At 46.6% G+C, this 19,106-nt stretch overlaps 1 protein-coding gene across 1 annotated transcript in view; it reads right to left on the bottom strand.

The window, feature by feature from the left end:
• ADAMTS16 (ADAM metallopeptidase with thrombospondin type 1 motif 16) overlaps positions 1–18,263 on the bottom strand; it is a 108,853-nt gene extending 90,590 nt beyond the window's left edge. Inside the window, exons 1-3 of the mRNA XM_084848157.1 lie at positions 17,526–18,263; positions 17,147–17,246; positions 7,612–7,937 (exon numbers count right to left, since the gene is read on the bottom strand). Coding sequence (XP_084704283.1) covers positions 7,612–7,937; positions 17,147–17,246; positions 17,526–17,585 — 486 coding nt within the window. The 5' untranslated portion in view covers positions 17,586–18,263. The remainder of the gene's footprint in view (positions 1–7,611; positions 7,938–17,146; positions 17,247–17,525) is intronic.
• Between the last annotated feature and the right edge of the window lie 843 nt (positions 18,264–19,106).

The following is a 19,106-nucleotide window of genomic DNA, read 5'->3' as shown; positions in this document are numbered from 1 at the left end:
TACAGGTGTTTATGTAACCTGTTCCGGTGCAGCACCTGAACAGGGCTTGTGTCAACCAGAATTTGAAACCAGCATTTGAAATGGATTTGCAAACCCAAGTTAAGGGCAACATAACCCTGGTGTAGGTGCCATGCTGCTCAGTCTCCTAACCATGGTTAGGGGACCTGAAGTACCCATGGAGTCATACACTCTTCCTATCTTGTGCAAGCATTCATCTCTTCCTTTCATTTTTGGAGCTTAACTATGGGAAACTTTTAATGCTGAGCTGAAAATTGACTATAGCAAACACTGTTTGAATTTGGGTGTGGGTGTGAAAGATGACCTCAAACCACTCCTGCCTTTTTGCTCTGCTGTGCTTTTCATGGTAGTAGCACTCCTCTCGGTGTCTGACAACTGTCCTTTTGTTAAACACAGAACTCTCCTTAGAATGATACAACATCTTCATGGAGCATCGTTATAAAGGGACAAAAAACAGCGGTAGCCACATGCAGTAATGCTGCCTGCCACCAGTGATAAATTCAGTCAGATTTTGCCTGGCTTTTGCTCCTGTCCACTCCTCAAAATGTTGAAATGCCCCCTCCCATTTTACCACCTGCAAATGGGGCAATGAGGAGGCCTTATGTCTTCACAGGCATTTTTGCTAAGTTGGCATAGCTGGCATCGAACCATGGTTTGCAAGCATGAGTAGAAGCAGTTTTGCATACTCTGGTTGGCCACTACCTCTGGTTAGTGAAAACTGCCAGTGAGAGTGATGCTAGCCATAGCTTGCTCTGAACCTGGGAGAGCAGGAAATAATGCCATGTGAGAGGGAAAAGGGAGGGGGAACATGTAAGCCCTATTTCCTACCCATGATTAGGAAGGCGGACAGCTATACATCTACACTGAGCATTGTTTAGTGCAAAAGCGGATGTAACATGGTTACAGGTTGCAGAAGAGGACAACAGTTTGCTCCACCGAGGCCAGCGGGTATAAGGCTGGCTCTGGATTCGCAAACCATGGTGCAACAGAGAGCCAGCAGTTATGTCTCCACTGGACAGAAATGTTGTAATTTTGCATGTTAAAAGTTATAGATGAATTACGAACAGCTGATTAGAAAGAGACAGACTGCAGTTCATAGAAAGATGGCGGGGGGATTTTTAAATTTGGGTGGTTCATATCATCATATTATCATAGTTCACCACTGAAAGGAAGGCCAGCCCTTAACATACAACAGGGTACGGGGCAGGGATCATTTGCAAAGTATCATATGACTGGGTTGGAAGAAGACCAAGTGGGTGTTTGGGTGGGATATTTAAATCTCACACCACCACTTCGAATTCTAGTAGCCAATGAGAGTCACTTAAGACAGAAGCCTTCCTCAAGGTTTTCTAGCTCATTATTCCACATAGCCGTGAATAAGTAGTTTCGAGTATGCTTCTCCATCCCACCCACCACCCAGTTCATCAGATTCAATTTCAGGAAAGGGTACAGAGAACAACACAAAAGGAAAGCAATTCCAGCTTTAAGCAAGCTCAGCCAGGCTTGCAGTTTGTGACCCACCAAACTCACTGCATCCCGCCAGCCATATATTCCGGCTATCTGATGCTTGACAGCCCCTCCTGATTTTGCAATCCCAGGCACACATTCTCAATCCCCTGATGGGACAGTCATACATGGCTGGTGGGCTGTGTTTGGCTTGGCATTTTGCACAGGCTTGTAATAAGAGCATGAAACACAAGCAATGTGACTGCTAAGCAAGACAAGTTAAGCATCTTCAGTGAAAATGGAACATGTGCAACTGAAATTAAAAGAAGTGCAAATAACATGTGAAAGGGAACAGGGGCCTGTTCCCAAAAGTGTTTTTAAGGTCTGGCAAAACTGATCCTGTTTCCCTTCATCATTATGCTGAATTTCCCCCTGCCCTCATTCCATATCACTGGCTGCTGTTAGTGGGAGCTGAGCATAATACTATTAGGTAAAAGGTAAAGGTGTCCCCAACCAGTCGTGTCCAACTCTAGGGTGCGGTGCTCACCCCCGTTTCTAAGCCAAAGAGCCAGTGCTGTCCGAAGACGCTTCCGTGGTCATGTGGCCGGCATGACTGAACACCGAGGTGCACGGAACGCTGTTACCTTTCCCGCCGAGGCAGTACCTATTTATCTACTTGCAATTTCTTGCTTTCGAACTGCTAGGTTGGCAGAAGCTGGGACTGAAGACGGGAGCTCACTCCGTCACGCAGCACTCGGGTCTCGAACTGCTGACCTGCCGACCTTCCAGTCTGCAGTTCAGCGTCTTAAATTGTGTTAGACATTATAGGGTTGGGGGGCGACCCTTGAGATCCGGCCGCTGGTTTTGGAGGCAGCCCTCTGTTCCTTTTAGAGTGTATTTCTGCCCTAAGAGCATTTACTCTAATTTAAAACAACCACTTCCTAATAGTATGATGCATCAGTCTATTTCATATTAAGCACTAGGGTAATCATAGCAAATTGGGAATTCTAAAATGGAATTTGTCACAGCACCACAAACCCTACCAAAAGAAACACTTCTAATTTGGCAAAGAGAGACACTGGATGAGCTAATAGGTCTTTTCCACCACTAACCACTATGATTTTACATTTCCTAATATAAGGCCAAATGCTCATTTGCCCTCTGGGTCAAGCATCTAGTAGCTCTTGGGGTCTCCGAAGTCTGTGTCTGAAAGAACGCCTCTTACTTGTTATTGTGTTGCCATATCAACTTACAAAACACAACACCAAGGATTCCAACATGTGGCTGTTACTAACATCTTTATACACTCTCCAGAAGGTGGTGATGTGGGGAAAAATCAGGGTAAACGCAAAGAACATGTTTTTACATCCAGGCAAACCTATGGCTTGGGATACAGGGGAATTTGGACCTAAAGCAAATATTCCAGTTCTTAAGGCAGAATAGCTTTCAGGATGGAAACAGGACCTGCTACGTTCCAGGGGGTCTGGATTGGTTCTGGAAATCATATCTGAGATAAATGACTGACTGGGGTCATCCCCATGCTGAGCTGGGCTTCCTCAGCTCACATGTCACAAGGTTGTGCAAAGCCTGTCCACGCATGCCTGAATGCATGGCCATTGTCCAAATGGACCATTGGTGCTACTTCTCCCTCCTCCGTCTTTTCTTATGGTTTGAATGGAACAGAATGGGTCATAGCAAGATGGAAGAAAATTATGATTGTTCTGCACTCCCAGTGAATGGAAAGCAGCGGCTGTCACACAAACTTTCTCTGAAGGTGCGTAGAGGTACTTCAGTCCTTCCAATTGAGTTATTGGATTGGGGTGTGTGGGTGGGACCAAAGTGATGTCAGCAGGCTTTAATGTCAGCTTTTAAAAACAGATTACCACACTACCCTCTAGGGTATGAACAAGGTTGATTCACACATACTGGAATGCCAAGTAGTCATATGTACATGTAAATGAGCCATCACAGATATATGGAATCCCTTATACCCAGTTAGATCATCAGTCCATCTAACTTAGTGCTCTGGTTGGTAGTAATTCTCCAGGGTATTTGGCAGTGGTCCACAAATTTTGGCTGTTCCTGGTAGACAGCCATCACTTGTGGTTGCCATTAATAATCCCTGAAGCTGAGCATAAAGTCAGACATGCCCTCCTCCTGAGTTCCAGGCTCAGGAGAGGGCAGTCTCTCCTCCATGGCATCACATAGAACTTTGGAAGCACTTGGAGACCTTGCCTGCTGTCAGGGTGGAACCCAGGCGCCTAGGGATGTTGGAGAATTTCTCCCCGAAACTTCGGGGGGCCGAGCACCAACGTGTTCGGCCCCCCGAACAAGTTTCGGGGAGAAATTCTCCGCCCCCCCCCCCGGATGGGACTTACCTTTGGCGAATGTTGCTCCCGGCGGCGGGTCCGGCCGGCAGTTCGTCGGGTCTTCGTCTGGGGCGGGAGCGGCAGCCGGTCTTTTGACCAGCTGCCGCTGCCATTCCAATAAAAGAAAAAAAAACAACGCCCCCGTGATAGGCTACGTGACGATTAACGTAGCCTATCACGGCTAGATCTGCAAAGTCAGCCGTGACAGGCTACGTAAATCGTCACATAGCCTATCACGGGTGACTTTAAAAAAAAAAAAGCGCGTACGGATGATGGCGGCCCCCATAGGGAGCCGCCATTCCCGTTCCTTATTTGGTCGCTGTAGTCTACGTAAAGATTACGTAGACTACGGCGAAAATAAGGGCAATGCTATTTGCATTCCCTTATTTTCGCCGTAGTCTACGTAAAGATTTACGTAGACTACAGCGACCAAACAAGGAACGCGAATGGCGGCTCCCTATGGGGGCCACCATTATCCGTACGTGCTTTTTTTTTTTTTTAAGTCACCCGTGATAGGCTACGTGACGATTTACGTAGCCTATCACGGCTGACTTTGCAGATCTAGCCATGATAGGCTACGTTAATCGTCACGTAGCCTATCACGGGGGCGTGTTTTTTTTTTTTAACTTTTAATTTCGCGGCCGGGTGAGGCGAGGTGCCTCCTCCCCAGCCTGAATTTCGGCCGGGCGAGGCGGGAAGCCTCCCCCCCCCGGCCTGAACTTCGCGGGGAGAGCAGCGAAGCGCCTCCCCCCACCGCGAAAAGCTGCGAGACCAGGTAAGTGACTTTCGTGCACCCCCACAGGCGCCCTGGTTTGGTTTCAGATTCGGAGTCAGATGTGGAGGCAGAGCTAGAAGAAGCCCAGGTGAGACAGAGCGTGGGGGACACAATTCCCCAAGACTCTCCAGGAGTCAGGGATTAATCTTCCCAGGAACTTATTGAACAGGAGGTCCAGGAGAGATCATCTTCCCTCTCCACTCTGTGGGAACTCAGGGGAGAGAGCATCAGAATTGACAGACCCCAAGAGTCTGCTGCAGGGATAAGTGGGTGTTGATTGGTTGCACATCAGAAGTTGGTTCAGGAGGACCCTCCCTGAAGGAGGAGTCCAGTAAAAACCTGTGGGGCACGGCGGGAAACCATTCATTTAGTAGATAGCTAAACAAAGCAAGGCAGTTGCCTAACTAGGCTTAGAGGACAGCTCTTAGCTTTCACAGATGCTACAGGTGTGAAGACATGTTTTAACTGAATAAAGACTTTGTGGATTGTACAGCCAGTCTCTGTTGCCTCACTATACAGTGGGAGGACATGACCTTGACACCTGTCTTTCACTCTGCTCCGGGAAGCCAATCATCAAGGGCTAAGAAATTAAGTGTCAGACACACATGTATAAACCAGCCAACTTAAGGAAGCCGTTGACTATGCAAATACTTTTAGAGGCACAACATGCCTCATGGAGGCAGTAGAAGAGAAAGTAGCAACACTGAAAACCTGACCAGATGGCTGTCAAATATACAAATGACTGTGGAGGGGGGGAGGGGGAGAAGGAAGAAAAATCAGAGTCATGTTCACCGGCTCCATCCCTGGCCTCCATGGGTTGAAGGTCCTGGTTTGTAGAGTGGCTTATGCATGTACATGCAAATGAATGTGTGTGTTGGTTCCTCCATTTTTGCAAGGTATAGCATCATGCATAGCGTGTGACCCTGCATAGGCTTCTAGGAAAATGGGATCTTCAATGCATGGAGACTGGGTTTCCCAGTTCCCCACCCCATGCATTCTTTTGTATGCTTGATGACCATCTGCACAGGGCTCTTGCTCAAAGCTACCTCTGGGGTGAAGGAAGGCTTTTGGTCTGGTTCTTTGATTTGTTCATTCCTTTATGTCAGGGTGGGCACCACCTGGGGCCCACACCCCTGATCCCATGCTGAAAGTTGGCAGAGTGGCACAGTAGCAAAACCCCTTTATGATTTCCATTTAAAACAAGAAAAATCATGCTTCCGGGAGGCGGTGGGGGCTGCAAAAACAGCCAGCAGGGCTGCATGTCCACCCCTGTTTTACATTAAGAAAGTGGGAAAATACAAAAATCACTCTGAGATCTTTTTCTGATTAAGCCTAGTGCTTCAATAAGTTCTTTAATCAGCTGAGACTTGAATACCGCCGAATAAAAAAAATTAGACTTATGAAGTGACAAAGAAACCTTTGGGTGGGAACAGGCATTTAGGTCAAACCAAGGAAGACAACATCATCCCTGGCACTCTGATTGATAAATATCAAATTATTCCACAGCAAATGTATTCGTAATTCAGTGAAATCATCTCCCTGCAGAAAATTAAAGTCAGCTTCACTGAGCTTTCAGTGTTAACCTACAGAAATTCATCACATTTATTCAGTACCCTTGGCCTCTGTTGTAAGGGCCACTTCCCACATTATGTAGCAGCTAACACATGTTTACAACTACATAAGCATGCAGACATGACGGCTTCCTGGTCTACTGGTTTGATGTATATTTATATACATATATGGTCTGATCAGGTAAACACTCAACACTTAACCAAGTTCTCCTGCTCCCATAAAAGAGGCAGGAAACGTGATAGCCTCCTTCATGGGGGTGAGGAATTTCAAAGTACATGTAAATCATATCCTTAAGTTCTCATAACTTGCAGTGCAAACATATAAAATCAAACAACACTGAATAGCACTGCACACTATGTGATGTGCAACTTCTCTGTAGTATTTGACCTGCGGCAGCTCATCTCTACATGTGCATTACAGCTTGATACATCAAGCAATGAAAATGAATGTGTGAAATGGATTGAATCTACATGCGCACACAAATGGAGGTGGGTGGAAGGTGGAATGACAGGTTTATAAAATTATGTATAGTGTGGAAAAAGCAGACAGAAAGAAATTGTTCTCCCTCTCTCACCACACTGGAACTTGAGGGTCACCCACAGAAATTGATCAGCAGTAGACAGATAAAAGAAAGCATTTCCTCATGCAACACATGCATAACTTAGAGAACTCAGTGATGTAAGATGTGTGGTGATGGATGGTCTTAAAAAACTAGACAAATTCTTAGATGTGCTTAAAGAATTAGGCAAATTAGACAAAGTCTATCAATAGTTGTTAGCCATGATCGTTAAACAGAACTTCAGTGTAGAGAAAGAGCATAATTCTGAATACCAGCTGCTATGAGGGAAACAGCAGGGACAGGGATATTGGCTTCATGGCCTGCTTGTGGGTTTCCCAGGATGCTTCTGGCTAGCCTCTGTTGGAAACAGAATGCTGGGCAACATAGACCAGGGTGAACAATGTGTGGCCCTCCAGATGTTTTGGCCAACACCACCCCCCAGCCCTAGCCAGCATAGTCAATGATGGATTATGGGAGTTGTAGGCCAGAACATCTGGAGCGCCAGAACTGCCGGCCCATGACATAGACATTTGCCTGATCCAGCAGGACTCTTAAGTTCTTATGAGTATATGAGCTATACATACACATGCATACATGTGGACTGTATTAGACAAGTACCTATCTATACACCTATACAATTCATGTGACAGTAAAGGTACATTTGCTGGGTACACATTGTATTTTTTATGTATGAATTTGTTTGCATGCATTCTTTAAAACAGAATCCCGTGAAATGTCATTCTATTGACATTCCAACGGATGTTTCACCTCAGTGGGACCCTCCACATCCTGCTTGAATTTCACTTTGACAAGAGCTACCACGTTGCATATGATATCCCTTAGGTTGCAGCATTTTTTGCATCTCTACTTACCAAGCCTCCACATGTTGAAAGTGCTACAGATGAGTTTTTGTGCAATCGCAAGACACCTTGATAAAAGCAAAAGTCCTCTGCTGGGTATGTGTGTATTGACTTGGTTCGCCCCTTGCCCAATGTCTGTATAGTAAATCCAGGTGCCACGAGAAAATCAGAAGTCTTAAGGTCAAGCTGGAAGTCATGGCCAAATCCATGGAAACGGAGGTGTAGCGACTCAATTGCTCCCTCTGAAGCTGATCTCTTCCTCCTTTCATGGTGTGCAACTGCATGGCTTACATAATCCCCATTTTGGTCTACTTCATATGCTGTCACAATATCATATTCTGCAATCAGTCAAGATATAGAATCAGAATGCACAATGGCGCGGATGTCTCCACAGTCGCAAACGCAAGTGTGAACACGCATACATTGCAACTGCCTCTCCACAGGACTAAAGTTGCTCCGTATAAAGTTTTAAAATTGCAAAACGGTAGCCATGTTAGTCTACGATAAGAAAAGCAGAAGCCTGTGGCTCCGTAAAGACTAAGGGCCAAAAGATACATTGCATGTAGTTCAATTATTGCTTTTCATATAAAATATCTGGAGAGGGCTATAGTTCAGTAGTGGAGCACATGCTGTGATGCAGAAGTTCCCAGGTTCAATCCCCTCTGGAGAGGGCTGGAGAAACTCCATGGAAAGCTCCTTGCCTTCATCATAGAGTTAGACAATACCGAAGTACACGGCTACAGTACAAGGCAGCTTCCTATGTGGATGGCTTCAGACCAAGCAGAGGGGCTGAGGATGCTTTTCCCTCCTGTTGTTTGTCTCCCCAAAATCAGTTTCCGCAAACTGGTTTCCCATCCATGTGGGGAAAGGAGTAAATAGTCCCTCCTCCTACCAACCCTGTGCAGAACCTATCACAGCAGTCTCCCTGACATGCCAACTTTAGGTGGGCAGAGGGAATCATATGGTCCAGCCTGCCCCAACCTCCGGCACCCTCTGGATGTGTTGGACTACAACTCCCATCATCCCCAGAAAGCATGCCCATTCAATCGGGATGAGAGCAGTTGTAGTCCAACACAGCGGATGCCGGTGGCTCCGAGGTCAGTGAGGCAGTGAATCCACTCCGGGTTTCAGTCAGAACTCTGAAGGAGCTCTCCAAGGTGCTTCTGCGCCTTGGAGAGCTCCTTTAGAGTTCTGACTGAAACCCGGACCGGATTCAGTGTCCCACTGACATCGGAGCCACCAGCCTCCGCTGCTCCAACACATCTGGCGGACGCCTGGTTGGGAACGGCTGATATGCTTGAGTGTTCCCTGAATGAGCACTTCACTATCTGCAAGCATTCCACACCTTCCCAAGCCCCCTCTCATAATCAATTATGCTGCTTTCCACCTCGGGCCTCACTCTAGCCAAAGTACAGCTTGAGGATTCTACGTCCCCCTCCCCACCCACCCCCTGTGCGTGCATTTCCCAGATCATGGGCGTTGTATTGTTATCGGATCAGCAACAGTAGCAAGGTGATGACAGAAACAAAGTTACTGGCTTACTAGAAACAGTGACTTTTTAGCAGCCTCTATGAAAGCAAAGCAGCAACTCAATTTTGCAACTCAGGGCCAAAACAGACATTACTTGAAATATGTGTCTATGCCTTGCAGCTATGTCTTGTTTTCATTTTTACTCTACAGTAGGCACAGGGGACCCAATCCGGATCTTAAAAAGTCTCCTTACCTCCTATGCTAGGTCTGATCTGGATCAGGAGCCTTGCATCTACTCTAGAGTAAAAATAAAAGATGTCGCTGCTGGACACACATTTAAAGTAACGTTCATTTGGGCCCTCAGTCCAAGCAGAGGTATGAATAGAAGAGGATGAGAAGGGTGGTCATGGTTGGTGATGTCCTAGTGTGAGGAACAGAAGTGGGTTTGTGCCATTGGCTCAAGAAGTACGTTGTCTCCCAGAGAATGGATTGGAGATGCGATGGAGTGGCTGCCGAAACTCATGAAGTTCATCGACAGTTATCCCCTCCTGATCAGCCCTGTAGGAACGAACAATCCTGCCAAGCACAGCTATGACCCACATCATGTCAGACTACAAAGCTCTAAGAAGGAAGCTCAAAACCTTTGGGGCTCAAATGGTGTTCTCATCCATCCTTCCAGTCCATGGAAGAGAAGTAGAATGGGAAAAAAATATTTTGAAGAACTGGCTATGAAGATAGTGTCACTAGTAGACATTTGGTTTCTGAGACTGTGGTTAATGCTTTTTGGATGAAGGACTGCTGGCAGGGCATGGACTGCACCTCATGAAGACCAGGAAGAAGGTGTTTGCCCAAGGAATGGCGAGTTTGATCAGGAGGCTTTAAACGGAATACTGCGGGGGATGGAGACGAAAGGCCACAGGCAAGGACTACAGGTAAGGCACTGTAGCAGGAATGGAAACAGCAGCTATTGGGGAGCCTATTTAACCTCTTAAAAAAATGCAGGGAGGTCACTGCAGCGTAGCCTTCATGGCTTTCAATGTCTTTATACTAATGCTCAGAGAAATACACAGCTTCTACTCTTGATTCAAGAAGGTAAACATGCCTTGATAGGTATAACTGAGACTTGGAGGGATGACTCCCACAAGCGGAACAGAGCAACTGAAGGATATAACTTGTTCAAATAGAACAGAAGCTGTAAGAAAGGGAGCTGAACTGTATGTTCGGAATGTACACACCTGCAGAGAAATTCAAGAGAATGAACATGGTGGCCCTGTTGATAGCATATCAGTTAAATAAATGGAGGAAGGAATAAAAACAATACTTGTAGGCTGGAGCTTACTATCGACTACCCAACCAAGGAGAAGATGTGGATGATGCATTCCAAGAGCAAACTGCAGCCATTTCAAGAGAGTATGTACCAGTAGCTATGGGGGACTATAATTACCTCGATGTCTGTTGGGGGACAAATTCTGCCTAGCATGGTCTCTCCAGGGAATTCCTGACTTGCTTTGCTGACAACTTTCTCCTTCAGAGGGTGGAGGAAGGAATGAGGGCATCAGCCATCCTTGTCTTGATTCTGACCAATAGGGAAGAGTTAGCTGATGAGATGAAAGTAGCAGGAACTTTGGGGGACAGGGACCATGTAATGCTTGAATTCTTGCTTTTATGAAAATTAAAGCTGAGCATAGTCAAATGTGTACCTTGGACTTCAGGAAAGCTGATTTTAATAAACTCAGAGCAATGATAAGTAGGATTCCATGGAAGGAAAACTTAACAGGAAGAGGAGTTCCAGAGGGATGAGAGTTCCTAAAAAAGGAGATACTAAAGGCAATCAAAAACAATCCCAATGAGGAGATAAAATGGAAGACAACAGAAGAAGCCAATATGTCTACACAAAAAGCTTAGCGATGATCTGAAAATAAAAAAGACACATATAGGAGGTGGGAGGAGGGACAGGTCACTAAGGAAATGTACAGGCCCAGAGCCTGGAATTGCAGACGTAGTAACAGGAAGGCTAAAGCTCAGAATGAGCTGAAGTTGGCGAGGGATGACAGAAGAACAACAACAATGGCTTCTTCGGATGTGTTCAGAGTAACAGGAGGACAAAGGTAATGGCAGACCAGCTGCTCAGCAAAGATGGCAACATGCTGACAGGTGACAAAGAAAAGGCGGAACTGCTCAACTCCTATTTTGGCTCAGGCTTCTCCCAAAAGAGGATCTGTGTCCAGTCTGGCATATGTGATGTGTGTTTGAAGGTGTAGCAGTACAAGTTGAGAATAGGGAATATCTAAGCATCTTAAATGAGTTCAAGTCCGCAGGTCCAGAGGAATTGCATACTGAGGTGTTGAAGGAGCTGGCAGATGAATTACCAGAACCTCTATCTATTATCTTTGAGTAATCCCGGGGAATGGGTGAAATACTGGAGGACTGGAAGAGGGCAAACGTTCCTGTCTTCAAAAAGGGCAAAAAGGAAGATCAGGAAAATTATAGACCAATCAGTCTGACATTTCCCAATTCCTGGGAAGATTCTAGAGCAGGTTATAATGTGCTCAGTCTCTAGGTGCCTCAGCAGATTACAGCTGAACATCAGGAAAAACTTCCTAACAGTCAGAGCAGTCAGATGATAGAACCAACTGCTTAAGGAGGTGATGGGCTCTCCGTCACTGGAGGTATTCAAGCAGAGACTGGGCAGCCATCCGTCAGGGGCGCTTTAAAGTGGATCCCTGCACTGAGTCAGGGGTTGGATTCGATGGCCTCAATGGCCCCTTCCAACTCTATGATTCTATAAAAATTGTCATTTTAATCCAGAGGTATGACCTAAATCATATCCCTGATGAATATACAGTGGAGGTGAGGAATAGATTTCAGGGATTAGACCTGATAGACAGAGTGCCTGAGGAACTATGGACGGAGGTCCGTAACATTGTTCAGGAGGCAGCAACGAAATCCATCCCAAAGAAAAAGAAATGCAAGAAAGCCAAGTGGCTGTCTGATGAGGCTTTACAAGTAGCTGAGGAAAGAAGGGAAGCGAAAAGCAAGGGAGAAAGGGGAAGATATACCCAACTGAATGCAGAGTTCCAGAGAATAGCAAGGAGAGACAAGAAGGCCTTCTTAAATGAACAATGCAAAGAAATGGAGGAAAACAACAGAATGGGAAAGACTAGAGATCTCTTCAAGAAAATTGGAGATCTCAAGGGAACGTTTTGTGCAAAGACGGGCATGATAAAGGACAAAGAAGGCAGGGACCTAACAGAAGCAGATGAGATTAAGAAGAGGTGGCAAGAATACACAGAAGAACTATACAGGAAAGATCTGAATGTCCCTGATAGCCATGATAGTGCGGTCACTGAACTTGAGCCGGACATCCTAGAGAGTGAAGTCAAGTGGGCCTTAGGAAGCATTAGTAACAACAAAGCTAGCGGAGATAACAGTATTCCAGCCGAGCTATTTAAAATCCTAAAAGATGATGCTGTTAAAGTGCTGCATTCAATATGCCAACAAATCTGGAACACTCAACAGTGGCCACAAGACTGGAAAAGGTCAGTTTACATTCCAATTCCAAAGAAGGGCAACGCCAAAGAGTGTTCAAACTACCGCACAATTGCGCTCATTTCACATGCCAGCAAGGTCATGCTCAAAATCCTACAAGCTAGGCTTCAGCAGTATGCGAACTGAGAACTACCGGAAGTACAAGCTGGGTTTAGAAGAGGCAGAGGAACTAGAGATCAAATCGCCAACATTCGCTGCATCATGGAGAAAGCAAGAGAATTCCAGAAAAACGTCTATTTCTGCTTCATTGACTACGCTAAAGCCTTTGATTGTGTGGATCACAACAAACTGTGGCAAATTCTTAAAGTGATGGGAGTACCAGACCACCTTACCTGTCTCCTGAGAAACCTGTACGAGGGTCAAGAAGCAACAGTAAGAACCAGACATGGAACAACCGATTGGTTCCAAATTGGGAAAGGAGTACGACAAGGCTGCATATTGTCACCCTGCTTATTTAACTTATATGCAGAGTACATCATGAGAAATGCCGGGTTGGATGAATCAGAGGTCGGAATTAAGATTGCTGGGAGAATTATCAACAACCTCCGATATGCAGACGATACCACCCTAATGGCAGAAAGCGAAGAGGATCTAAAGAGCCTCTTGTTGAGGGTGAAAGAGGAGAGTGCAAAAGCTGGTTTGAAACTCAACATTAAAAAAACGAAGATCATGGCATCTGGCCCCATCACTTCCTGGCATATAGAAAGGGAAGAAATGGAAGCAGTGACAGATTTTACTTTCTTGGGCTCCAAGATCACCGCAGACGGTGACTGTAGCCATGAAATTAAAAGACGCTTGCTCCTTGGGAGGAAAGCTATGGCAAACCTAGACAGCATAGTAAGAAGCAGAGACATCACCTTGCCGACAAAGGTCCGTCTAATCAAAGCTATGGTTTTCCCAGTAGTAATGTATGGCTGTGAGAGCTGGACTATAAGGAAGGCTGAACGCCGAATAATTGATGCTTTCGAACTGTGGTGCTGGAGAAGACTCTTACGAGTGCCCTGGACTGCAAGGAGGTCAAATCAGTCCATCCTAAAGGAAATCAACCCTGAGTGCTCATTGGAAGGACAGATACTGAAGCTGAAGCTCCAATATTTTGGCCACCTAATGCGAAGAGAAAACTCCCTGGAAAAGACCCCGATGCTGGGAAAGACTGAAGGCAAAAGGAGAAGGGGACGGCAGAGGATGAGATGGCTAGATAGCATCACGGATGCAATGAATATGAACTTGAGCATGCTCCGGGAGAGAGCGCAGGACAGGAAGGCCATTTTCACTATGGTCCATGGGGTCACGAAGAGTCGGACACGACTGAACGACTGAACAAAATCCAGAGGCTCAAGTATTTCCATGCAGGGCCCCATGCAAACAGTGCCCCAAAGGAAGACCCATAGCTCAGTGGTAGAGCACAGGCTTAACCTGCAGAAGATCCTCAGCCCAATCCCTGGAATTTCAAATTCCCATCAGATTGCAGGTGATGGCAAAGGCCCCTGCCTGAGACTCTTGGAGAGCTGCTGCCAATCAGAATGGACCAGATGGAGAAACAGTCTGGCCTGGTGTAAGGCAACATCCTTATGCTGCAACTCTGAGGACCGCAGCCTGTTTGCACTAATACAGGCTTACATTAAAAGAAATAAGCATAAAAAAACAGATGTACCCTCCTGGTGACTTCAGAAGTAGCATTTGTTTGGCATTTTACTCGCAGATAATGCTACAACACAACCTATTCTGACAGCAGTGGGAAGTGGGTCACGTTGTCATGTCCAAGGCTTAGGTAAGTCTTATGAGATATTACACAGGGGGCGTGGGGACAAATGCATGATGGCCCCATCTTTGGCAACATTTAATAAAGCTAATTTTAACCTACAAGGAACAGACATTTCTGCAAAGATGACAGGATGGTGGGTGGGGATGACAGAAGTTGCAGTCCAGTACATCAGAAGGAAACATGGTTGGGGGAAGGTGGCTCTAGAGATAGGGTTTAAACACATCTAGAGCAGCCTCTCCCAACCTGCCAGCCTCCAGGTGTGTTGGACTACAACTCCCACCCACAGCAGGCATGCTGGCTGGGGATGATGGGAATTGTAGTCCAGTGCGTCTGGAGGCTGCCAGGTTGGGGCAGGGTGCTCTAGAGCCTCTCAATCAAATGCCCTGAAAAAACGTAATGAGGAATTTCCCACTTGAATCCAAAGGAGACCTGCACGGAATGACTGACTGAAGGCTCTGCGACAGGAATGTTCACATTTAGCACCCTCTAGCGTCTTTTCAAATCACCACTCGCATGACTTCCCTTAACATAACCTTGTAAATGAGCTGCCAAAAGTTACCAGCCTGCTTTTTACTCGCAAGAGGGGGCTGCTGGAGCCCTCCACCCATCCTTTGCCAGCCCCTCTTGTGAGGAAAAGACAGGCCAGTGCAGCCTCTCCCAACTTAGTGCCCTCCAGATGTTTTGGACTCCAACTCCCATCAGCCCCAGTCGGCATGGCTAACAGTCAGGAATGCTGGGAGCCACAGTCAAAAATATCTGGAGGGCACCAGGTTGGGGAAGGTGGACTGGGACACCTTTTTTCCAGTAAGAAATCCAGTGCTCCCTGCCTCTTCTGCCAGCCCACGCAGTTTCTATGACGAGCTCACACAGAGCGGCTTCACCTCCTGCGCACTGAGCACAGAAGCTCAACTGACTGTTGGCTAGAGGGATAAAGCGATCTGTGTGGCCACTGCCAGAAAGCTGGACATGCAGGAAAGGGCTTCGCCTCCTCCTGGGCATCCAGCGCAGAAGCTCAGCAGGCTGGTGGCCAAGGCATGGATTGCTCTGCCACCAGCCTGCAGTCTTTCGGCGCTAGATGTGGAGGTTTGCCTGCTGCACATCTGGCAGAGACACACAGAGGCAAGGAGTGCTCCTTCCCTTTGCCACAGCCCTCTTGGCTTCTACACTGAATAGAGAGGAGGGGGCTTCTTTTCCTCCCTGCCCAATATAGAAATGCCTTCAGCTGCCAGTGGAAGAGCTGCATATTCCATCCCTCCCCCAGCAGCCCCCTTAGTTTCTACACTGGGAAGGGAGGAAGCAAAGGGTCCTCCTCTACATCCAGCCAAGGAATGCAGTGGGCTGGCTGTGTGCTCCGTCCTTCTTCTGACAGCCTGGCTCGCTCACCTGGGTGAAATTCCTAGTCACCTATGGCGACTGATCAAAAACAAGGCTGCTTTAATCATATACTTTTATGACACTATTACAGAATGGAATCATTCCAGTAGAGCATTATGCAGCTGGATGTTTTATGTGCCTAATAAAAAGCTGAACTTCCTCTTGTCATGATTATGGGGAAAGGGTGTAGATGATATATATAAAAATAAGCCTCAGTTTTGACTTCCAGCTTTACTTAAACATTTGCAGGGGAAAAGTAAAGCAGGTCACCTATTGGCTCAGATCTTCACTGGGCTCCTATCACCATGTAGTAAGACCTCACTGAGGGCAACAGTTATTCATTAGCTTGAATGTGCATGGGTGTTATTTCCTCATCCATTAAGTTATTGTTAGTTTTTAAATTGCAGGGCAGACACTCCAGACTGGAAGAAAGCCAGTAGCAAATATCAGTTTAATTTAAGAAAGCCAAAGAAAGCCACACTCGCAGTTTCTGTGTTATGTGGGTGTGGAAATCCATTCACGCAGATCAAAAGCAACACATCAACTATAACCCACATTTCACAATAATATTCCAAGTACCAAAAGATAAATTAAAGATGTTGACCTTCTTATTAATAAAAATAGAACATGGCATTTAGAGGAAGTGGGAAAAATTTTTACAGCTCAATCCTAAACATATTTATTTGGAATTAATCTCAGAATTCAGTGGAATTTACTTCCTAGTACATGTCCTTACAGCTGTATAAATCTAGGAGGTTGGATCACTTATGCACAAAATATTAGATTGTGTCATTTTCTGAATCCCCACAGAAGCATGTAGCCCAATGTTTGATTGAAAACAAGCCCCACTGTGCTCAATGGGGATAAATTCCAAGATAGCGTGCTTAGAACTGCAGCCTTAAACATGCTTTATTCTGATGCATGCACTGATTCCAATGGAACATGAAGTTTACTTCTAAGCAAGCAAGCTTTAGGATCAGCAGACAAATGTAAGCAACCCAAATACCACAATTATCCTGAAATCCCAGGTTCATGAGCTACCGGGCATGAACATGAGCTATCAGGTTGATTAAATGAGTTCACATTAATATGACGGAATCTCAATCAACTATTCTGAACTTCCATATAATATATCACATCAAGACTGCAATCCTATGCACGCACACTTCACCTGGAAGTAAGATGTTTGCGCAAACATGCATAGCACAAAGACCTATCAGCAAAGAGTTAGGGTTGATATGTAATGAACTTTAAAAAGGAAGTCAAAAAATTGTTTTCATTAGACATCAGTCACCTTGCATAGCATCATCCTTGCTATATAACTTAATCCGTCCAGGGGTTAATACAACTCAGGAGCAGTGGAAATTATTCCGAGTTCTGCCGACTTACCCCTGTTCTCTGTGAAGTCCAGCAACTCAGAGTGCAAAGGGGGAAGGAGGAGATTTGGGGTCCCAGCTGCTGTTTGACCCACACATGCCACAGGTGCAGCCTAGAGGAGAAAAAGGAATACAAGCAACGATGTAGGAAATGCAACCAACGCTGAAAAAAGAGGAAAAGGCTGGGAGAGCATATATCGTTACATTAATTGCGTCTTTGCAATATTGCGAAGACGCAAGTAATAAAGTTGGCGAAGGGAAAGGGTTTTTTTTTTTTAAATGCAACACCTCTGGGGAGATAAAGAGGTATCTGCACAGTCGTCATTAGCGCAGCTCAAAGAGAACCGGGAGGAAAAGGGTGGCTTTAACGCCCCTGCGCTGGGACAACGTACCTTGAGTTGCGTTCCCAAGGCAAGCCACAGGCACAGCCCCGCCACGCCGCGCGGATGCATCCTCCGCCCGCACAGAACCCGTAGCGAAGGGGAGGCCGGCGCCTGCTTCGCAAAGGGAAGTGGAGCCCGCTTGCAGGGCGGCAGAGACCCGCATGCCCTGCGGGGGGCCGTGCAGAGCAGCCGAAAGCGGCGTCGCGACTTGAACGAACCGCGCGCGCGCGCGCTGCCTCACGCCCCCCGGCCGCTCCTGCTCCGCCGCCAGGGGAAGGGCGCCCAGCGGCTACAGGCTGCCCCGCCAGGAGCGGCGGCGGGCTTTGCTGGCGAGCGCGCAGCCGGGTCGAGGCGGCGAGCCGCGCCAGGTGTAGCTCTCCATGCCCGGCCGCGCACGGGAGCCCCCTTGGCAGCCTCCGCTTAGGAGAGGGGAGCGCCCGCCGCCAGCCCGTTCCCGCTGAGCGACGGCCTGGCCCGGCCCGCACCTGCCGCCGCCTCCCACCCAGCCGCGAAGAACGCGCCGCTGCGAAGGAGAGGCGGCGGGGCGGTGGGACTCGCCCTCCCTTTGTCCTCGCGGAGCAGGAGGCGGCAGGGGACGGCCGCGTCCCCGCAAAAGGAAGGACGTGCCTGCGGCGGAGAAGGAGCGCGGGGCGTCGGGACCCGAAGCGGGTTACTTCATGCCCGGGCCCTTGACCGCGTGGAGCCTGCGGCAAGCACGCTCATTCAGTGTCTGACCCGCCTGCGTACAAGTCCTCTAGGCGGCGTACAGAGTTAAAAGCGGTTTAACAAGAAAGCCAACCATAAAAACAACACAGCATAAAAGCTGCATACAAGAATCAACTAAAATAATAAAAGAAAATTAACATAAAATAATAATATAGATAATATAATAATACAAATAATAATAAATAATACAATTATATAATTACATAATAAAATAAAAATATAATAATAAAAACAACAGCATAAAAACTATACAAGAATCAACAAAAATAATAATATAAATAATACAATAATAATAATACAATAATAATAAAACACTAAAAACAACAGCATAAAAACTGTACACAAGAATCAACAAAAAGGAACAAGTGTCCTGAAAAGGGAAGGCCTGCTGGATAAGAATCCTTAATTCCTGCTTAAAACTTCCAAAGAGGTCAGCCGGTGCCTTTCAGCTGGCAGATCGTTCCACAACCGAGGGGCAGCACAGCATAGGTGAAAGTGGGCTTAAGCAGGTGCAGAGTGCATTTCTTTTATCGCTGAGCCAAGGCCTGCCTGGACCACCTATATAACAAAATGAAGTGGTCGAGGTGGGGGCAGAGAATAAACTGTACCATTTCTGGATGCAGGTGGGAATGCCATTTTTCTTAATGTTTTGTCCCCTGGTTAGAAACAAAAAAGCAAACAAATCTTGCAACGACAAAGTTAACACAAGGAGGAAGCAGCCCGAGCTAGAACCTTCCATTTTGCTGTGTTACTTTTCTAGTTGAAGGGCGTTCTTTTTTATTTTAATGAGAAATATTCAGATATGGCATCCCCCATCTGCAGCCTGAAATGGTATGGTCCATTCTGCCCCATCTGGACCTGTGC

This window comes from Heloderma suspectum, chromosome 4 (assembly GCF_057233095.1).
Source record: "Heloderma suspectum isolate Gila_16-S chromosome 4, 16-S_ref, whole genome shotgun sequence".
Taxonomy (NCBI): Eukaryota; Metazoa; Chordata; class Lepidosauria; order Squamata; family Helodermatidae; genus Heloderma; species Heloderma suspectum.
This window is presented reverse-complemented; position numbering and strand designations above follow the sequence as displayed.